This window comes from Cyrtonyx montezumae, unplaced genomic scaffold (genome assembly GCF_038088225.1).
Source record: "Cyrtonyx montezumae isolate F1298 unplaced genomic scaffold, pur_monq_1.0 scaffold_30, whole genome shotgun sequence".
Classification (NCBI taxonomy): Eukaryota; Metazoa; Chordata; class Aves; order Galliformes; family Odontophoridae; genus Cyrtonyx; species Cyrtonyx montezumae.
In genome coordinates, this window is record NW_027072035.1 from 13,975,005 (window position 1) to 13,997,199 (window position 22,195).

At 44.7% G+C, this 22,195-nt stretch overlaps 1 protein-coding gene across 1 annotated transcript in view; it reads right to left on the reverse strand.

Moving 5' to 3' along the window:
- PRDM6 (PR/SET domain 6) overlaps positions 1 to 21,990 on the reverse strand; it is a 72,005-nt gene extending 50,015 nt beyond the window's left edge. The window contains exons 1-2 of the mRNA XM_065744187.1: positions 21,474 to 21,990; positions 13,187 to 13,494 (exon numbers count right to left, since the gene is read on the reverse strand). Coding sequence (XP_065600259.1) covers positions 13,187 to 13,494; positions 21,474 to 21,990 — 825 coding nt within the window. The remainder of the gene's footprint in view (positions 1 to 13,186; positions 13,495 to 21,473) is intronic.
- Positions 21,991 to 22,195: the final 205 nt, after the last annotated feature.

The following is a 22,195-nucleotide window of genomic DNA, read 5'->3' on the forward strand; positions in this document are numbered from 1 at the left end:
ATTCTGCACAAACAAGGGGAGCAAAATAATATTCTCCTCTTCTTCCAGGTACCCCACTGGGATCCTGGTTTCATCAGAAGAGGAAAGAGAATGAAATTCAAATCAGAAAACTTTGATGCAAAGATTTGAACATCCATACTGAACCCATTTTTTTCCTTAAGATCTTAGTGATTATTAATGTGTGGTCTAAGCAAATGCCAATGCTCATCTTCATTTTGGTTCATATTGTAATTGCATAAGAAACTGAGCTCACTTGACCTTTTTAAATATGCTGAAAGTCTTAGTGCAAACCGAATTCTTCTATTCTGAGAAACAGGAGGAGTCCAGACCAGTAAAAAGCTTTGGTCACAACACAAAAATGAGACTTCAAGCTTCCCAGGAAGCACTTCTCTCTGGTGAGATGCCAGAGCCAGCCCATCTGCAGGTTTGTGAGCAAGGAAAGCTGGGAACAAGAACACTGCTGAAAACACAGCTGAGGTCTTAGATTGGTGCACTGTACCAGCTGCTCCAAAGGGCTGCAGCAGCAATAAGTGGAATCTGTAATGTTCATGTAACTTTTCATGAATTTTAGTTTAAAAGGGTAATTTACTAACCAGCAACTTCAATCTTTTTTCCATGAAAAAAGTCATCATGTTAAAAAGATAACTCTCTTCCTGTGACCTATCCACTATGATTAAGTATTCTCATTATATTTTTCTCTAGTTAAAAAGAAAGAAAAAATCATTAAATGTAAGTATTTCTTCTTGAATTTTACCAGTGTATGTCACCTAGAAGCACCTAACCAATCTATACAACAGTTTTCCTACTCTGAAATGAATGGTCTTATTTCATGGAATCCAGTAATTTAAAAAAAATACTTTGCCATGAAATGTCAAATTCTTCTCAGAATGTTTGCTCTGAAAGACGATGTATCTTTTGGTCTTTTCAACAGATGGGATCCACCCAAGGGTGCTGAGGGAGCTGGCAGAGGTGATTGCCGAGCCACTTTCTGCCATCTATCAGCATTCCTGGTTATCTGGAGAGGTCCCACAAGTTTGGAGGCTTGCCGATGTGACTCCCATCTACAAGAAAGGCCGTAAGGAAGACCCGGGGAACTACATGCCTGTCAGCCTGACCTCGGTATCAGGGAAAGTTATGGAGCAAATGATCTTGAGGGAGATCACACGACACGTGCATGGCAACAAGGAGATCAGACCCAGCCAGCACGGGTTCACAAAGGGCAGGTCGTGCTTGTCCAACCTCATCTCCTTCTATGACTGGGTGACCAGACAGGTAGATGAGGGAAAGGCTGTTGATGTAGTCTACCTGGACTTCAGCAAGGCCTTCGACACGGTCTCCCACAGTATTCTCCTGGGGAAACTGGCAGCCCGTTGTGTGGACAGGTTCACTCTTCTCTGGGTGGAGAACTGGCTGGAGGGCCGTGCCCAGAGGGTAGTGGTTAATGGAGTTAAGTCCAGCTGGCATCCTATTACGAGTGGTGTCCCCCAAGGGTCAGTTTTGGGGCCCATCTTGTTTAATATCTTTATTGATGACCTAGATGAGGGAATTGAGTGTACCCTCAGTAAGTTTGCAGATGACACCAAGTTGGGAGGATGTGTCAAACTGCCTGAGGGTAGGGAGGCCCTTCAGAGGGATTTGGATAGGCTGAACAACTGGGCTGAGCTCAATGGGATGAGGTTCAATAAGACCAAGTGCCGGGTCCTGCACTTTGGCCACAATAACCCCATGCAATGCTATAGGCTTGGGGCAGAATGACTTGAAGAATGTAGAGAGGAAAAGGACCTGGGGGTGTTGGTTGATGCTCGGCTCAACATGAGCCGGCAGTGTGCCCAGGTGGCCAAGAAGGCCAACAGCATCCTGGCCTGTATTAGAAATAGTGTAGCCAGCAGGAGCAGGGAGGTGATCATCCCCCTGTACTCAGCTCTGGTACGGCCGCACCTCGAGTACTGTGTTCAGTTTTGGGCCCCTCACTACAAGAAGGACATTGAGGCCCTGGAGCGTGTTCAGAGAAGGGCAACAAAACCGGTGAGGGGTCTGGAGCACAAGTCTTGTGAGGAGCGGCTGAGGGAGCTGGGATTGTTTAGTCTGGAGAAGAGGAGGCTCAGAGGAGACCTTATTGCACTCCACCACTTCCTGAAGGGGGGTTGTGGTGAGGAGGGGGTGGGCCTCTTCTCCCTGATAAATAATGACAGGACGAGAGGGAATGGCCAGAAGTTGCGCCGGGGAAGGTTTAGATTAGACCTGAGGAAACATTTTTTTTCTGAAAGAGTGGTCAGGCACTGGCCTGCCTAGGGAGGTGGTTGAGGCACCATCCCTAGCGCTGTTCAAGAAGTGTTTAGATGAGGTGCTAAGGGATTTGATTTAGTAGTTGGGTAGGGATAGTGATAGGAGGGTGGTTAGACTAGATGATCTTGTAGGTCCTTTCCAACCTAATGAACCTATGAACCTATGAACACCTGCAAGAAAGAAATAAAGCCATACTCACGGAAGAATAGAACTTCTATTCTAGGAATACAGATACCAGAGGTTCCATTTTTGTCTAGCTTAATTTCTAATCCAAAGTGAGACTGCTCAGCAGACACATACAGAAGGTTTTGTGAGACTGTTTCACTGCCATCTGCTAGTTTTGCACACAGTTGTTGTTTTTTTTGTTGTTGTTGTTGGGTTTTGGAGTTTGGTTTTTTTTTGTTTGTTTGTTTGTTGTTTTTTTTTTTTTTTTTTTTGCAGTTGAACACAAGACATGGCTAGGATGTGGAAAACTTTTGATTTTAGGAAGTCTACCTGGTAAAGAAGTTCTTGTCTACCTTTGTACCTCGCTCGCCCATGCAACTGTGCTAAAAGAGACTGCGAGAACTACCTGGACTTTGCATGATAACGGAGTACGCTCACTCCAACACTGAGCACTGCAGCTTCTTTGTTAAAGAAGTGCTGCTACACTAGGCACAGGACATTTCTACTTGAGGCTGCACCTCGAGTACTGTGTTCAGCTCTGGAGTGTGTCCAGAGAAGGGCACCCAAGCTGTGAGGGGTCTGGAGCAGAAATCTTACAAGGAGTAGCTGAGAAAACTGGGATTATTTAGTCTGGATAAGAGAATACTCCGGGATGACCTTATGACTTTCTACAACTGTCTGAAGCTATGTTGTGGTGAGGTGGAGATCAGCCTCTTCTCCCATGTAACTAACAATAGGAAGAAAGGGAACAGCCTCAAGTTTCACCAGGGAAGATTCAGGTTGGACATTAGGAAAATCTCTGAAAGAGTGGTCAGGTGCTAGAATGGGCTGCCCAGGGAGGTTGTGAAGTCACCAACCCTGGAGGTGTTCAAGAAACATTATGTTGTACTGAGAGACATGGTTTAGTGGGGAATATTGGTGATAGGTGGACAGTTGGACTGGATGATCTTGTAGGTCTTTTCCAACATTGGTGATTCTATAAGTCTAAAAAGTCAGCACAGAATTAATTTAGATTTTACAGAGCCAAGGCTTACAAGCAGTATGTTCTCTCTATTGGTCCACCTAAAGCAGTATGCTATAGATAGTGGTACCTCCCAAGAGCCACAAGTTTAGCATTCACTAGATGAAGGTGTTGGAAACAGCTGGTGTAGGGAAGCTTCAATAGCCTCAGCTAGATACTGCGATCTATCTACAAAAGAAGAATGACTTCTTCTTTCCTTTTTTAATGAGACTTGGGAGTTTTCTGTGATACTATGCTAAATATGGACAGCAGACACTAACAGCACAGAGGCATGATCACCTCAAAAACACATTTGTGAATTAAAAATTAAGACTTGTAAGAACAGACAAGACATGGTTTACTGTTGTTGCAAATGACCAGACCTAAAAGTAGCTGACTAGTCTCAGAGCCTGGTCACTGCTCATCATTGCTTTGAGAAACATTAATATTATCACAAAATGTATCTACAGTGTAGAATAGGCATCTTCTGATGTTTGCTACATTGGAGGTGAACAAAAGTCTCTAAGTCCAAAGCTGTCATTGCAATCTTGCTGGTCACAATAAAACGAGATAATACAAAACCAAGGAAATATTTGTAGCTCAGTAAAACTGCACGTTTCCAATTGGAAATTAAGATGTAACATAATACCAACTGATCCTCCAAAATCTAACAAATAAACAACAACCAAAAACAGGAGGAAAAAAAACAACTACAGAAGTCCAGCACAGTTTTTCAGAGTAATTGGGGATCTCATTCGCTTGTTTTTACTGTAGCAACTGAAGCAAGGACAGAATTCAAGAGAACTTAAAATAGAAAAAGAAAAGAATATTGAAAAAAGAAAGTTTTTTTGTGTGTGTGTTTTTTTTTAACTTTCAGTTGTAACTTTCTGTAAAATGGTGTCCTAAATACAACATCAGCCACCAATCTCTCCCAATATTATAGTTCTCTTAATAACTTGACAAAAGCTAATGCCTCGCTCTCCATAGTGAATGCTGACATTACATTGGGCAAGAAGTAGATGAAATAAACATTTTTTTTAAAGTACTGATCTTTACACAAGTGGAAGATTAGCCTAGGTAACAGTCATGAATCCCATCTTTGCACACTTAATTTGCTTTATACGTGACACTTTACTTAATGTAGAATAATTATCACTGTTTTTATGATTACTTTTACTATTATTACTGTTATAAGGATTCTAATGAATACTGAACATTCTTTCATTTTCAAACACACGGTTCTCTTTCAGGTGTATGGCATGAAGAAAAGAGCCTTCCTGAGGCATCTGTCTCACTAGGAGATTTCATACTCCCAATAAAATCACTTTTCTCAACTTGATAATTCCATGGATGAAATCAAAACATCTTAAGAAATATATGAAAACACTAAATTTACTTGCTTACACAAAATGTATTTGGTTGAATTGCTGTTAAGATATTGAGTTGTTCACATATGCCTTGATAAATCCACGAAACTTACGTGCAATATAGTACGAACAACAAATGTACGAGTTACGGACTTCTTACAAGATATAAAAAATATTATTTTATTTGATGCTAATATTTACTCGACTAAAGAAAACATACTACCATATAGTTAATAGCAATGAAATCCTTTCTTTCTTCACAGTGAAACATTATTCTTAAATCAAATTAAAACATTCATTCAAAGGTACCTTTAAGTTAACTGTGCACTACTGTTGTTGCATGTACAATAGCAGACAAACATGCAGATGGCTCTGTGCTTCTGAAAGAATGGTAGGCCTATCTTGGAAAAAAAAGAAAGATTTAAGAATTGTGATAAAAATGGTACTGTGTTATTCACTCACACCTGAAGACCTCATTAAATCAAAGTTCCCAACAGCATCAATGGCTATCTTGTCCAAGCAAGGGCTGATTAACAACTGCAGGATACTAGTCCTGGAAGCTTACAATCTGCATGAGGCCTGGCACAAATTAGCCCATTGTGGCTACGGCTGAAATACGCACATAGTTGCAAAAATAATCTTGTCTATCCACCAGCATTTTGAGCTTTAGCATTTGGAGGTTTTTACCACATCTATATTGCTCACTTTCACACAGGTAGAAAGAGCTGTCATTTTGTGGTTGGCAACACTTTGTGGTTTTATTGTATTTGTTTTAATATAGGAAAACTTCTAGAGCGTATTTGCTTTGTGACACAATGTCTTTATAATGTCTTGCAGAAATAATTGACCCAAATGAAGTTACTATACACTATATCTATTGGTTAATTAGAACTTTAAGATGCAACAAATAAAACACAGTATTGATTTTTTAATCTCCAATCAAATAAATATTTACAGCTGCAATTTGCCAAAATTATTTACCTTTCAATAATGGATCACAAAGAGAATATGCACCACAGATTCAAATGAATGTAAAAATCACCACCAGCAAGCAAATTACAAACAAAAGGAGAAGAAAAATCAACTCACACACACACACACACACACACACAAAAAAAAACCACTTTCAAACTGTCATTGCCATCTATAAAGAGCTGATGTAGTTTTCCTTTAAAGATGTGTGATCTACATTAGCAGACTTCTTGCAATGCATAATTGACCTTGAGATGGAGAATAACATATCAGTGGAGTGGCTTTTCTTTTAGAGAACAATGAGTATAGATATTAGAGGACATGCCTGTTGTCAACGATCACTGCTGAAATCTGCCTATACCACACTGGGATAATCAATTTTGTAAATGATTGCAATAATCAAGGAAATTGCCTAATTTATAAATCCTGGCATACAGCGTTTTAATGGATTCCTACATTTTAATGCTGATGCTTTCAAAGTCAAATGAATTGTTGTCCAAGCTGTCACTACACAAAATGATAAAAACACTCAGTCTTGAGGGTAACTACATCTCATGGATATTCAGACGGTCAAGTACATAATCACTCATTAGTGAATTCTGTGATAGTTCTCAGTAGCAAAATAACATCAGAAGACCACTGTTTCCTTGTGAAAAAAAAGCCTTCCCTGGTACAGTCCAGTACTAGTGAACCCATACATTTAAAAAAATTCCTAGTCCTCCTTGCCCACAAAAGATAGCATGCCATTTTACCTTTCTTCTTATTTCGTTTCACCTGTGCATAAAATAATCTTGTTTCTTTAATCCAAAGGTAGGTCCAACAACTTTTTGATCATTAATCAAATAAATACAGACACCATTAATACAGAATTATAAAAAAATGAAGAGCTCGGTTCCACAGCAATTATTGGCGGGTAATTCTCCCTAATCTGCCCTCTAGCTTGCACTCCATACTTAAACACGTTCCAGAAATGTAGTTATACACAGATTGCTATTCTCAGTAAACCTTAAGCAATTGATTTCAGCCAATAGTGGGCTGCCAGTACTTTACTTACTGCTCAATCTCACTAACCTGACATTTATGGTGTACTGATTGGCCTCTGTCAGTGGTGGTGGTTGTAAATTCACTTTGAAAAGCTTTGTGTTAACAGCCTTCAACCAGGCTCTGAGACGAGTACGAGGAGGCAAGCTGACAATTGCTTGACCTCCTGCCCTTATTACAGTGAGTAAATCAGGCTTTGAGCCATTAGGCTGGAGCCTGAGGCCTACACAAAAAGGATTGACATGACTAAAGGTCAACCTCTGTCACACATGTGTAACAATTTGGATAATGGAATTCTGTAACTTATCTGAAAAAGGTGCCAAACACATAGGAGGAAGGTACATGCTAGAATTTTATAGTTTTCATGTTAAGCAGACATTTAAAAGTCTGTGTTTTAAAGACAAGGCATGTTCAATGACATGCAATCTGCGGAAACGGAACGTGTAAAGAAGTGAATGAGGCAGTTCTGAGAAACACTGAGTATCACCTCTGTGCTGAAAAGTGCCATCTCCAGTTTTGGCTTATCAAATCTATCACCTATGTATTACTGGTATATGCAATATATATATATATATATATATATATATATGGTATATGCAATATATATTTTTATGTCTGTGTATCTCATTAAAACTTTACCTATTTCACCCATATTCAATCAGAAGTCAATAGAAGTAATTTACTGCTAATGTTATCTAAACTTAAGAATAATTTCATGCCTCATAGTAGATTTTAACCAACAATAGAAATCACATTTTTTAACAAAGAGTAGGAGAGGGAAGGGAGGGGAAAATGTTTCCAGAACCTGAGTGGTTGGATCGCTTTTCAGCAAGATAGAAGGCAACCAAATAAAGGTAGAAATGAGCTCTCATACTCATTTGTTTTCTGTTGCCAGTACTTATGTGTGTTACATAATATAAACACCAGGTGACAGTATATGTTTTGGAAAATCAGGCAATCACTGTATAGTCTTGTAATTTAGATAATGGGATTTGCTGATTTTAATTTCTCTGAGACTACTCTGTCCATGTATATGTTTGGTGCTGCCCTCAGAATTTTCGTTTTCACTAACAGTGTTGAGATTCTGGGACAGTGTACAACTGCCCACCAGATTTTATTCTACACTGTTCTTCATTAATTAAGAAGCCAAATGAGATTTACTTTTTTCTTGCACATGCTTTTAGGAATACTAATCTACTCTGGCATACAGCAAACACATTGCTTACATGGAATAAATATACTAAAGATAACCTGAGTTAAGTAAAGATCGATGTCTCATCAAACATGCAAAGTTTATAAAAGAAAAAAGGTTTTAGTTTAGTTTTCCTAAGAACAAGAATTATCAAACATAAACTAGCTTTTGTATCTGGGATCAAACTAACTTTAGATTGACTCCATAACTTGACAAAAAAATGGAAATATGTGATACTAAGTGATACAGAAATATTAACGTGGACAAGTTGCTTTATAACAACTTAGTGTGATTTTCCTTTTATGTATGTATCTAAATTAAAGAAGTAGTTATGCTGAACATTCTCTAACAACTTTCAGCTCAGTAAGGTACTGAATAAAACACTGGAGACATTTCCAGTAGGCACTATGTGGATTCAAAATCCACGTAAATGTAAAAATTACTGTTTTCTTGTAACAGAAAATAAATGCAAGGTTTGAACACCACAGAAAGGCAAAACAAAACATCAAGCTGTTAATCTGCATAATTTAAGATATAATAGTAGTATCAGCGAGGTTTTTTTAAGCCAGAATTATTTGAATTTCATGAACATGACATATTTGAAACAGGGCTGACAAGCAGTCTAGAATACTAGATGATGGATTACTGAGAAACATAATTTTCACTTTATAATAGAACTACGGCATGCACATAATTCTATTCCCTAGTGCTTTGCTGTAGCAGTGAATTTAGCCCAAAAGTACAGCCTAGAGAATTTAAATACAAATCTATCACCAAAACTGGAATGAGTTCTCCATTTGAAAGGTAGAGATTCTCTCTGCAGATTAATTTGGACAGAAGTGCAAGGTACCACCACATGGACTCTGGCCAGCACTTGTCCCAGTAAAATGTTCATTGTAGGTATGGACGCAGCCAAAGGCAATGATTTCTTTGACTTAGCTGGAGCACAAGAAGGCAGCTAAGTTCCCAGCCAGTACTTCATTAACATGACATGTGCACTTTCTAGTAATGCCAGTTAATCCTGTCCATTTAAGTGGAAAATCAGTAACACAGTTATAGAATTTTGTAGCTACCAATTTATATCACGCTGCATGTATATTTTGCATATCACTGGAAAAAAAAATAGCAAATAAAAATATATATATATTTCACACACACAGAAAAATTGTGATTGAGTCATGTTAAAATAAAGTGAAATAATATATCTGATATTGTTAGGCTATTCAAAGGAAAAGATTATTTCATCTCTGAAGAACAGAAAAACAAGTAAGACAACAAACTGATTATTGGGCAAATTAAGAAAAGGAAACGGTAAGATTCCATTCTTTGATACATCTGTCAGTAAAACCTCTTTCCTTTAAGCTGCATTCGTCGGGGAAAAGTCCATTTATGATTTAACTATTTCCAGAACTCACAGTTTAAAGATTTGAGCCTGAAAAACTTTGGGTACTAAAACGCATATGCCTTTTAAACCTCGTATTTTATTCTAATAGAATGTTAAGTGTATATCATATGCATTCCTTAAGTCTACTCTTATTAAATTTTGATGTTAAACAGAAAGGGGAAAACATACGCAACTAGATTAATTTATCTCTGGGGAATAAAGACACATTAATAATTGAGATACTGTTTTCATATATGTTGGAATCAAGTTTGCCATTACAATTCTTTATTAGAAAACACATTAGGGGAAAATTATCTCATTCTCATCAGTAGGACCTAATTGCTGAGAAAGTCTCTGTTTTCTTTGCAATAACAAAAGTATTGTTCTCATTACTTCAAAATGGAAAAAAAAAAATCCAAAATATTATCAAGCAGTGCTGGAATAAATGTCTGTATTACCAAAGAGAGTGTTTACTTAATACACCCAGTCCTGTTTTTGTTTTAAACATCAGAGTTTATTGTATTTTTATAAAATACAAAGCAAACTCTGGATTGGATAGAAGTGGGCCAAGGGGAAAAAAAGAAATACAACTAAAAATGACTAATATTTTTGGCTTTATGAAGGGCAGATCTTTTTCTAAGTTATAAAAAGTCATCTTGGCTGATTGCTAGAGAACTCTATAATTTCCCATGAACACCCATAGGTGTCAAGGCCTTTTGTGAGGTAATGGAACGGTATGTAATTCACTCTGAGTCGCTGTACATTATGCGATATGGATTACATACAAAGCAAACACTGAGTGCATGGTGGGAACACTTGTGCAGACAGACTAAAGCATATTTCCATAGTGTTGAACTATACATCAAATGCAATGTTTTCTGATGTTTCCCACAACAAAGAGAATTGGAAAAAAAAAAAAAAAGCCACCAGATTAGTAACTATGTTTGAAAGTCTTTGTGACGCTATTCATCTGGTGTACCCTGAAAACAGAGCTGTAGATGAAAACAAATACAAATCAACTTCAATGCAGCAGCAAAATATATATGTAAATAGAAGAAAGCCATTTGCAATACAAAGTAAGATGATTTTTCTCCATTAGGTCCATCAAGACCTCATGCAGATCAGTAGGCATATTGGTATTTGTAGCCCTCTTGGACAGATTCATGGAGAAGAATTTACCAGTCACAGTTTAAAGAGGGACAATAGTAAGAAACTCCTTTAAAATTTACAGAAACTGAATCCACACTCCACATATAGACTAAAAGAATACAGACTACTCAAATGCACACTTTCCATTGCTTTTATTTATTTTTATAGCTCGTCTTTGTAAATCCCCACACACTTACTGCTGACTTTATTTAACTATGTTTTTTCTTTATTAAACATTAGTTCTCTGATAGATAAAACATACTGAATTGAAAGTCAAAATAAATAAGAAATGGACAAAGCTTTATGTTTAGCTAATGCTTGGGGTATGTTATTCTTTGCTAACAATTTTTGGCATTAGCAGAAATAATCTGAGACCATGAGCTGCCTATGATACTTCCCCTCTAAAAAACTAAATTGAATTCTTATTTTGAAGATAAATCACTTAAAATAGACACACACACTCATTTTTTGCTAGCCAGCAGGAAATCTGCGTTGTCTGTTGAGAACAGAAAACCAAACCCATGCAAAAACTCAGCTGACACTCACTGGTGGCCTGAATCTGGCTTTCTTATTTTTTCTTGAGATCTTTTTCTTCTTCTTAACTTCTGGCAACTTCCCACAGACACATCCCACACCCCATCCCAACTCCTTCCTTGACTGCTTTCAACAATTCTAAAGTTAATCCAAAATAAGACAACTTTTGCCCACTAAAAAACACCAGTATTTGTAACTTAACTTGCATAAAATTGATTCATATGGAATTAATCTAATTTTTAATAGATAATGTTAATACTTAAAATCAATGTACAATTCTCTAACTCCTTTTATTTAGCTAAATTTCAATAGTTTATATAAGCTGATGATCTGGGAAGCGTATTTTATTATTTAACTTTCTCATAGTTTAAATTACCTCAAATATAATAAAAATTTAAAAGTCATTATAAAGTTACATAAAAAAAAAAGATTGACAACATACCCTATAATGCTCTCATTGTAATCATCAGTTTGTTAGAAACACATTTAAGCCCAATTTAATAATATCCAATATAACAGAGAAATACCATCTCCACTGAAAAAAACTCTCAACGATTTCAATTTACCCAATATTTTGTGGTGTACTTTTCGGTGTGCACCAGGACAGATATTTTACACTTTAATGTGAAACATTCTCTTTTGCCACAATGACTCATTTGAGCAAATACTTCGAGGCAAACCCCTGATGTGTTATTACTATTCATCTGCACAGAGGAATTTCACAGGAGTCCCAGCTAATGGAAACAGGTCACGTATGCCAGGTAGCATGAAAAACAGGACAAAAGGATGTAAAGAGATGGTTGTCAGTCCCAAAGAACTGACCATCTAAATATTCACTGATTTTCTGTGAATTAGTACTATACGAAGCATATTGGCTTCACAGTATCAAACACCTTTTAAGAATCCATTCGCTTTCATTTGTGCCCACTGAAGACAACAAAAGGGCTCCTACTATCTTTGTGGGTTTCTTGTCAAGTGTCTCACCAGCAAGCACATCCCCTTATTTTCTGAAAGTTCTGATTTGGTCTAAGTGGGTAAACACCACCTGTAGACCTATAGGCAAACTCCTATTGCCTCTTTGTGGTAGTTGCTCTGACAGTGAGCTACTGTGGCTATGGAGGTCTTAACTGAAAAATAATTCCTGCCAGGATAAAGCAAAGAATTGATGGCAAAAGGCTAAGACAGTATGCCACTCTTAGAAACTCTAAGTATTGACAAACACAAGGACTGGACTTGTTTCCTATTATCTATGGGGCCTGTGCATAAAATAGTATCTCTTTTAGTTAATCGTAAGATACTGTTAGCGTTGAAGTACAAACTACACCTCAGCATGGAAATCCACTCCTTCACTGGAGACTGTGTGCACAGCCACAACCAGTAAAAGCCACGCATGTCCCTTTGCAGTCAAAGGAACACAACAGAGGGTGTACAATCTCTTCTGCCAAACCACAACAGACTATTTAGTCTTCACCATGAAATAGACCATTCCACCGCAGCCTAAACATAGCAGCTATCACCACTGCTCTCTCTAAGATGGTGACTAACACCAACACAAGATGTGTCAGAAACACCGGTAAGGGAACCCATGGGCAGTGCAGGGCTGCAGCAGAGCTGAGCTGAGAGCAGGCAGGACTGCCTGCAGGCACAGCAGCAGGGCTGGGGTTCCAAGCACGCGCTGTTGCCACTTGGTCACACTGCCTGCAGACTGCATCAGGGTGCAGCACGTGTCCTCGCTCACATGCTGAGGTGATGCACATGGCTGGGACAGCACCCCGGCGGCTCTGGAAGCTCCTGCCTCTCAGATCAGAGCACCAGAACGTCTGTGTGCTGCAAGCTCTGGATGCAGTTCTGTGACCCACGCAAGAGCACCTGCTCTGACCAGCTCTTCCACGTGTGCCATGGAGCCCTGAGGTGCCCATGGCTTTCTGGGTGCCCTCAGCTGGTCAAGGATCTTGGCTACCCTTCCAAACCTGCTGGGTTAGCTGACTTACATCGCTGATCTGTTTTCTTCTGCTTGCACTCTGTAAAACTACAGTTACACTCAACGTCTGTTTCCAAACAGCCAGCTCTGACAAGGAACAAAGGCAGTGACTTACTTCCCAGAGGTGTTGAGTGTTCCTGACGGCTCCCGCTTGGACCCTCTCTGGCAGCAGCAGGACGCCCTGGAAGGGCCCGATCCAGGTGCCCTGCTGGATGCGCTGCGCGGCGCAGATGCCGTAGGCCAGGCCGGGCACGGTGCTGGTGCAGAGGCAGACCTCGCGTGGCAGGTCCCGCAGCCACTCAGGGATCTCGGGCGGTGGGGCAGCTGCAGCCGCGCTGCTCGTGCCCACCAGGCGCCTCAGGGAGTGCAGCGGGCCGTGCATGGGGCACTCGCCGTTGCGGTTGTCAGCACACATGTCGCACCCTAGGGGGCAGAGGGAAGCTGTTAGCACGGCTCTGCCGAGGCCCACCCCACCGGCCCAAGTCACGCTGTGTCCCGGGCGTGATGCTTTGCCAGGCCCTGCATGAGAATCCCCAAAGGAGGGCCTGGTGGGAATCCTGCACGCTTGGTGTGTTCACAGACCTGCCAGGGTTCGTTTCTGGTGACACAACATTCAAATTTTACTTTTTGGGTAAAAAAAAGCGTGTGTAAGCTGCCCTGGTGCATTTCAGCCAGACATGCACCAACAATAAAGCCTGACAAGTGCCCTCCATCTGCCTTGACACGGATCAGCCTGGGGGTTTAACTGGAACAGGATTTAATTTTATCCTTTTTGTAGAAGAATGTTCACTCCGATTTTTATAGAGCAGACGTCTGCACGCGTGTCTATTTAGAAAACAAAGAGGACCTTGTGAGTGACAATTTGGAGCATGTGCAGACAGTTACTTTCTTATAACCACATCTAATCTCAAAAGTAACATTTTGTAGAAAATATCATCGCTCCCTAGCACATATATGAAAAATGTCATATAGGTTCTTAGCCTGCTGCATACAGATGGAGCATTTGGGCAGGTTTGGCGGTGGTGGATGGTTGGACTAGGTGATCTTGGAGGTCTTTTCCAACACTAACGATTCTGCGATTCTATGCAGCTGAGACCATGAACAAGAACAGCGCGCCTGGCTTTGTGAGCAGCTCTCAAGAAGAAGGATCGTTTATACAAAAATGTTAATTTCCCTAACTGTGTGACTAATGGATGATGTTGCTGTATTTTGGGAAGATCCAACTGTGATATTTCTTTTCTGAGCAAAGGAAATTTTGGTAAAATGTTTCCATTACACACTGTTGGACATGCCATAAATGCACCACTTCCAGGAAAATGTTTCATGCTTGGGAAACCCATTTCTCTAGAGGTATACTGAGTTAATACAACAATAAATCTATTGAAATAGGTTAGTCTCTTCCATACATTTCACTTCTGTATTACTGGAAAAGTTTCTGTACAAGTTTATTCCGGAAATGCAAATAAGCAGGGAAAACAGCAAGTATGCTGTAGTACTCACATAGTAGTTCCTACGTCTTTCCCCTAATGATTTTACACTACTTATGCCCATCTTTACACAAATGCAGCACAAGTACTCGCTATAGGAGAGGATGTTCTTGGCCTGTGCTGCAGCCCTGTGCTGGCTGATGGCAGTGGCCATTACTCTCAATAGGACTAATGCAGCTGTCCTTCATCACGTGGTGGCCACACTTGTGCTGGGCAGGCTTCTTCCCTGCAAAGACATCAGAGGGAGCCTTCTTCTGCTCAGTAAAAGTTGCCGAAGAACTACAAAAGCTGAGTGTTCAAAATACAGCCTCTGTCTGTGTTCTCAAATTTTAGACAGATTTTCTAAGCCCTATCTCCCATCCACCTCTTTTACATTATACCACACAAAAATCTCTGAGTTCAGAACTATAAAAATATTGGAAAGTTACACATGGAAGCTCATTTTCCGAAGGTCTGCTACACCTTTCTGTGTGTCCCTGAGTGGGGCACAGACCTCCACTCTTTGGAAGCTCTTCAAGCCACAGCCCACAGGGAGCCCTGCTCAGCTGTGCAGTGTTGGGTGTAGCCCCACAGGACAGCAGCCTAAAATGAACACCTCAGCACAGTGCTGGAGCTGTTTGTTTAAGAGGCACCTCTCTGGAGGAGACCTCTCTGGGGGGGGTTAAGCCACCACTGCAGCAGGGGTTGCTTGCTTGGCCACATCAGCTAGAGGTGGCTGGGGGCTAAAGGTTGCAGGATCCTGAAGAAAAGGTTCCTGGCAAGTCCCAAGGGAAGATAGCTATGCAGCCAATATTCCCACAGCCTTCCCTAGGCTTGATGGATAAAAGGTAGCACACACATATTGGGTGCCTGGGGTTTGGTCCACAGCTAATCTGGAAACGGAACCACATCTTTCTTTCCCTCTCAGAAACTGGTGACCAAGTAGCCCTTTGTTTTGGTCTTTTCCAAAGATCTCAAAGGCAGCACCAGAGTTTATCACACTCAGACCATGCAGGAAGAGATCCCACGTAGGAAAACAAAACAAAACAAATAGGCATCTGAGCACACCTTAAATGAATCTCGAATCTTACCTCACAAGTTAGAATGAAAATATGGGGCAGAAAAAGTGAGGGCTTACTGGGAGAATGCTTAACCAATGACATCAATTGGCACCCAGGGCAGGCCCTTCAATCTGATCTGCCCATGCTTCTTGGCCATCTTTACACACATAATTGTCCTCCCCGATGCCCTGTTATCAGGGGCTGTTTCGAAGACATCATGTCTCTGTAGCAACTGACACTGGACATGCAAAGGCCTCCTCATGATTCCACTCAGGCCACTTTGGTGTCATTTCCCCGCATCCTACCTCCAGACATGCAAATTCTTTCAGGCACACAACTTGTAGTAACTGTCCATGATGAGGATTTCTTCACTTCTTTCTGATAATATCAGCAGATAGAACATTATATTTCTACATCGTAAGTGAAAAGAGATTAAGAAATCAAGAGAAGTGTAAATGAACTCCATGTCACTGTCATTTACCCTTGCAGAAAGTCACACATAGTGTTATTTATTTTCTGCTGTCCAAAAACACTGGTAATGTCTTAATGCTTGGCAGCTGCAGTATCTTATCTCCTGCTGTGCTCCTTTCCCTCTGTCCTGCCAAAGCTGAAGGTTTGGAAAATGGGACATCTTCTCAAACTGCTTTGGCTTGTGACTTGTTGATGGGAGGGAGGGAGTCTGCCTTTAAGACTGAGCAGTACTGAATTTCTTCTAAGTTGCATGCTTTATACAGATCCAGTTTTTTATTAAGTTTTGAAAATAAAAATTAAAAAGTACTATGAGGATTGGGAGCTCAGCAAGGCTCAATTTACTTTCCTTCAGCAAAAAGTCAGTGCACCTCTTTTCCATGACTTGCCTAACAATGTGTGGAAGGCTGTTATGCAGATGCACATTCTGTTGTGCCATACCATACATTTAAAGGCAGGCTGCTTGCAGAAGGTGAATGCATGAACTCCTTTGCCTCCTGGGACAAAGAAAGGAAGCCTGTTACAAGAGCAGACTCAGTCTTGCCCACATCCAGGCAAAAAGGATCAACATTATCCACCTCGAGTAACTCAATGTAGCATATAATACAACATGCATACATGGTAAAAAAAATGGTCTGGGCTGTTTTTTGAGACAGAAGGAACTGCGACTCCTGCAAGAGTCTGCTAACTGGAAAGCAAGATCTACCAATGTGGGATGTTCACCTCGAGGGACATGGTGGGGCATGGTGGGACACGTGAGCTCTGCAGAGGAGTTCCACGGAGCTCAGTGTGAGCACAGGCCTCATCCAAGGGCCGCACTCTGCTGGCAGATATAGATACATTCAAGCCCCACATCAAGACACACACAAAAAAGTAAAAAATAGGAGAAAATTGAGGGTTTTACTGAAAATGGAAGAAGTGAGGAGGACTGCAGTCAGAGCAGAGTGCCTCCTGATAAAAGATCACTAGAAATGCGCTACTGGAGACTTGTGCTCTTTGTAAGGAGATCAGTTCCTCACTGTATACCTTCATGCTCTACAGATAGGAGGATTAAGGCAAGAAAGAAGCAAGGAAAAAGAAGGGAAAAAAAAGATTTCCTAGTGGAGCCATTCAGTATGACTCTTCTGGGAAGAGTACAGTATGTTATCGTTTATTTGGCTCCATAAAAATGAGCACAGCGTAATGCCAGCACCATAACTCCATGAGTATGCTTACAAGAACTAGAGCTAAGCAAAAAGGAAAGGACAGACCATTGCTCCCAAAATGTAATTCTAAACACACTTGTACTTAAATAACACTACTAGAGCATATTTTTAAGGAAATCTGAAAGGAGAAAGCTTTTGTCAGAACAAGATAGAGTCCAACACAGTGTTTAAACCAGCAAACCAGCTGTAACAATAAATGGAAGAAATACATTTTTGTCTCAGCAATAATACGCTTCAAAGGTGCAGTTATACTGGATACCTGCAGTTTGCTGGTATTTAAAGAAGAACGGCCTCTGACCCCCTGCTTCATAACTCACTGCAAGCACACAGGTATCCAGCGCAAGTGGCCATCATTTCACACCACGCTGCTCCTCGTGAGTATAAATCACCACCGCTGGCGCTGCGTCCTTGGCCAGGCCCAGGTACCCAGCCACGATGGGGGTAGCTGGGCGAGACCGGACCCCCCATCTCCTGCGGGCCGCCTCTTTCCTGCGGATCACGCCCCCCCTGTGCCTCAGTTTCCTCACTGCGAGCTGACAGTAACCTCTTTTCACTGCAGCGATTTCTCACGTGTTCTGAGCCTTCGCCCTTCCCTTCGGGTTACCCAACTCAGACATCCCGTCCCCCTCGGATCCCTTTCTCGGCAGTTGCTTTGCACGTCCTCCCGTGCTCCGCACGGGCTACGAGCGGGTCCTGCCGCTCCGGGGCTCCAGTTCACCCTCCGGCGAGCCCCGAGCGGCTCCGCTTCGCCAACGCCGCGACCCCCCGCCGGCTCCCCCGCCTGTCCCCGCAGCCACCCCGATCCCGACCGGCGAGGCGCCGTCCCGGCACGGTGCTCCCTCCCGACGGCGGCCGCGGCTCCGCCACGCGGTGCGGCCACCGCGATGCCGCTCTGGCGTGGAGCCGCCGCTCAGCCCCATCTCCGCCTCTGGGAAGAGGGGTCCTGCGCACCCCGGGGCCACGGCGGCCGGCAGAGCGATTCCGGGGCTGCTCTGCCTTTGGAGAGGCGGGTGGGGGGCTGGCTGGGGAGGAGGGCTTGGTTTTCTCTGCCTCCGATTGTACGTTTGAATGAATTAAATTTCCGTGTCAGGTAAAAGGAGGGTAGGAGAATATTGCGTGTAGATAAACCTTGCCACCCCCTGCCCCTGAGAGACCCCCATATACAATGTAGAGATGATGAATAGGTTCTGGGAGAGGAGATCGAAGTTCAGTCCGCACCAGCTCCACTCTCTCCTACAAAACTATAGGGCAATTAATTGTGGCTTGTCCCCTCATCCTTCATCTCCTGGTGGCACATATCGATGGAGATTACTGCTGATGGACCATTTTATCACCCTAAATAAACAGTCACCACCTTCCCTAACCTCAATCTAATATATGGCTATCTGCTATGTTTAAGGGTGCCGGGTAACTAATGATGTAAAACAGCTAAATCATACAGGTTACCAGCAGCCCGGAGAAAACATCCCAACAGCCCTGGCGCCGAACGGCTTCGCCGTACACCACACACCCCGACGCCGAATGGGACCGCCGGCGCGGGTGCCACCCGCGTCCCGGGGCAGGCTGGTGCCTGCCGGCACGGGCAACAACCCCGCAACGGCCGCGTCTCTTCTCCGGGGTTTTAATCACAGCCCCCCCGCGAGCCGAGGCTGCGGAGCTCCAACCAGAGCTGTGTCCTTTCCTTAAACACCCGTTCAGTTTAACGCATTTCCACGCTGACGCTTCTCCCTCAGCTCCCCGGTCGGCCCCGTCCTCCGCGCCGCGCCGTGCCCGCGGGTACCGCGGCGGGGCCGTGTGTCCGCCGCCCGCGGGGGGAGCTCCGGGCCGGAGAGGGGGAGGTTCCCCTGTGCGGAGCGGGGAGCGGGGGGCCACACGCGGGGAAAGGAAGGGGATGCCCCGAGTGGGGCGTCTGGCAGAGACCGAGGTTATGGGCGCACACCGCGGCCCCTGTGATGAACGACCGAGGAGCAGCCGTCGGTCGGGCACTGCCGCCGGGAAGAGGCTCGGGGTCGCGGGTGGCCCCGCTCCCCGCTGCCGCGGCGTGCCGAGGGTGGACAGCGGGGAGAGCTCGGGTGGAGGCCGATCACTCCTCACCTCCCCTGCACTGCAGACCGCCCCTTCCCTCCGAGCGGCACCTCCGGAGCGGGGTGCGCCCTGGGGCAGAGCCACATCCGCGCCGTGTGCCCCAGCGCCCGATGACTCGCAGCCGGGCCGGTGCCTTTTTCACGTGCGTGTGCGTGCGTGCGTGCGTGCGTGCGATCGAGTGGCACCGCGAGATTCCCTCGCTCCTTCCTCACTTACAAGTTGCTAGCTTTTGATTTTTAAGAATGCGTGTGCTCAAAGAGAACACACCTGGTCCCAGAAGGTTGTAACGCTCAAGCCGAAAGCTTTGTGCAAAGGCGGTCGAAGCGTTGTTAGAGTGAAAGCTGGCCAGCGAGCCAGCCCGGCGGCGAGAGGTTTGGATCTCGCGGTGGAGAAAGGCGAGGTCCGCCCGGCAACTCCCGGGGCCTCCGCCCCGTCCCGGCAGCGCGGCTCGCCGCGGCCCTCCTGCAGCCGCATTGCCCCTAGAAGCCTCCTTCACTATCACGACTGGGGAGAAACGGCGCAGACATCGCCACCGGTTCTGCAGCACGCTGTTATTCCACTCATTCCGTAAAAAACGCTCCCTCCAAATCCCTTTTTATCTTCCTTTCTCTTACAGATTTACAGAGTTGCCCGTGGAATTGAAACACTCAACAGTTCGGCTGCCGTTTAAGAGTGGATTTCAAATTCCATTAAGTGCATGTAATTTATGAGATCACGTCTTATGCACCCCAGAACAGAAAATACACGAATACATTTCGCTACGGGGTAACGCTCATCACAAAGAAATCGCTCAAATAGAAGTTGGTGCCCGAAGGATAACGGCTGGCAGACTTAAGAGGGGACAGAAGTGCCCACCGAGCGGACTCCGCGACAACTTTCCTCCTGCTCTTCAAGGCTTAAGCACCACGATTAAGACCATGCCAGCATCCACGCTGTGTACTTAGCACACAACTGAATTTCACGGAAACTTTCAGAGCAAACTCCGCATCCGAAGTGAAACGAAACGAATACGCGTTCTGCTGGGATCTGGGTGCTTCTTGTCTGCTCAGCAGCCATCCTTAATCAGACATTTCAGGGAACAAGGGTCACAGAAATAAACAATTTTAGGATAAGAGAGGGCGGTTGGTGCAATTTTATAAAAGTGTTCAAGGCGAAGCTGTGGTCTAACGCTCTAACAGGGTAACCCGTGTGCTCGGGAAGTTAGCAGTACGTATAGTGAATTTACAAGAGTTAGATGGTTATTTTCAGCCCACGAATTTCCTCGGGGGCAGAGGACGGGCAGAGAAAGGAACTAAAGATGAGCAAAAGCAACTTCAGGAGTCACGAACCTGCAGTAGATGCCGATGTTTAGTAACTGGGGTGTCCCCACCCTTCCAGAAACAAAACAAAACAAGCACACAGCCTCAAAAAGCAGGCAAACAAAAAACAAATCTAAAAAACCAACTGTAATTAGCAAAGGGATTAAACATTTCCTAGCCACCAAGTGCTCAGCGAGTTCTAACGCTCGGGCAGACGACGTTTTCTCCTCCACAAAAGCAGCTTTCCTTACTCAGTGACGGCATCCTGCTTTACAGAGGGCATGAAAACTAAAACTAACCGAGGTGTTAACGAGGTCTGAAAGGAAAATGATACTCCGAGATAAGAGAGAGGAAAACTTTGCCCTGCTCCATCTGACTGAAGCTGTAACTTTTCTCCTGCTCGGCTCGGAGCAGGAATTGATCTCTGGGGTTGCACCGAGGCCCAGGCTCTCCGGGCAGGAGCCGAGTGGTACAAGTAAGGCGAGGAAGCGCCGGCTGAACGGCAAGCTCCTCACGCTCTCCGTTTCTGGAGCTACGTCTCTAGCAGCCCTCCGAGAGAAACCGACCGCGGGAGAGTCCTTCTGACGCAGCCCGCCTTCCGAAGAAGGAGCCGGCTCTCCAGCACGACGGTGGTCGCCCCGGGGCTGCAGCGCTGCTCCCGAGAGCGCGGCCACCGACGCTAACCCGGCGCCGGGAAGAGGCGGCGGGCGGGGGCGCTCCCTCGGGAGCGCGGTGCGGGCGGAGCGGGGTGCCGGCCCGCGGCGGGGAACGGCGGCGACGGGGCGCCGGGAAGCGCGGGGAGGGGGGCCCGGTACGTACGGTTGTTGGGGTCGCTGGTGTGCTGGTTTAGGGGGATGATCTCCATGCGCTGCTGTCCGTACAGGTAGTAGTCCAGCTCCTCGGCCGAGCAGCGGAAACGGGAGGAAGCTCGCTCGCCGCATTTGCTGCCGCCACCAGCCCCGCACAAGTCCTTGCCTTGCAGGGGAGCGGACGCTCCCCCGGCCGTGGGCTCGGAGCTGTGCAGCGGAGCGAAGACCGGCAGCTGGGTGACCGGCAGGGCGGTCAGGCCGGCCAGGGACGCGGCCGCCGCGGCGACGCAGGACGAGGTGGAGGAGGAAGACGGAGTGGACGAGGACGAGGAGCCAGAGGAGAGCGAGGCCGGGCGCTGGCGGAGGCTGTCAGCCGGGGGCTCGACTCTCTCGGGAGGCTGGAGCTGGGCGAGGGCCCCGCTGCTCTTGAGCTGGCCGCTCTGCGGGAAGAGCTGCTGCCAGTGCTGCAGATAGGTAGGATCCACCTTCAGGAACGCGGAGCCTCCGGGGTCGCCGGGCTTCAGCATCGCGCTGCCTGCGGAGCGGGGAAGAAGCGGAGAGCAGACTTGAGACCCCCGCTCCGCCCCGGCCCACGCACGAGCTCCCCGTGCTCGGCTGCGAGAGCAGCTCCGCCACGCTCCCCTGCGGGGCCGGCGAGGGGAAGCACGAAGCGGAGCGACGGAGCCTGGGCGGGTGGCAGCAGCCGGGGAAACAGAGCCGCTCCGGGCCGCC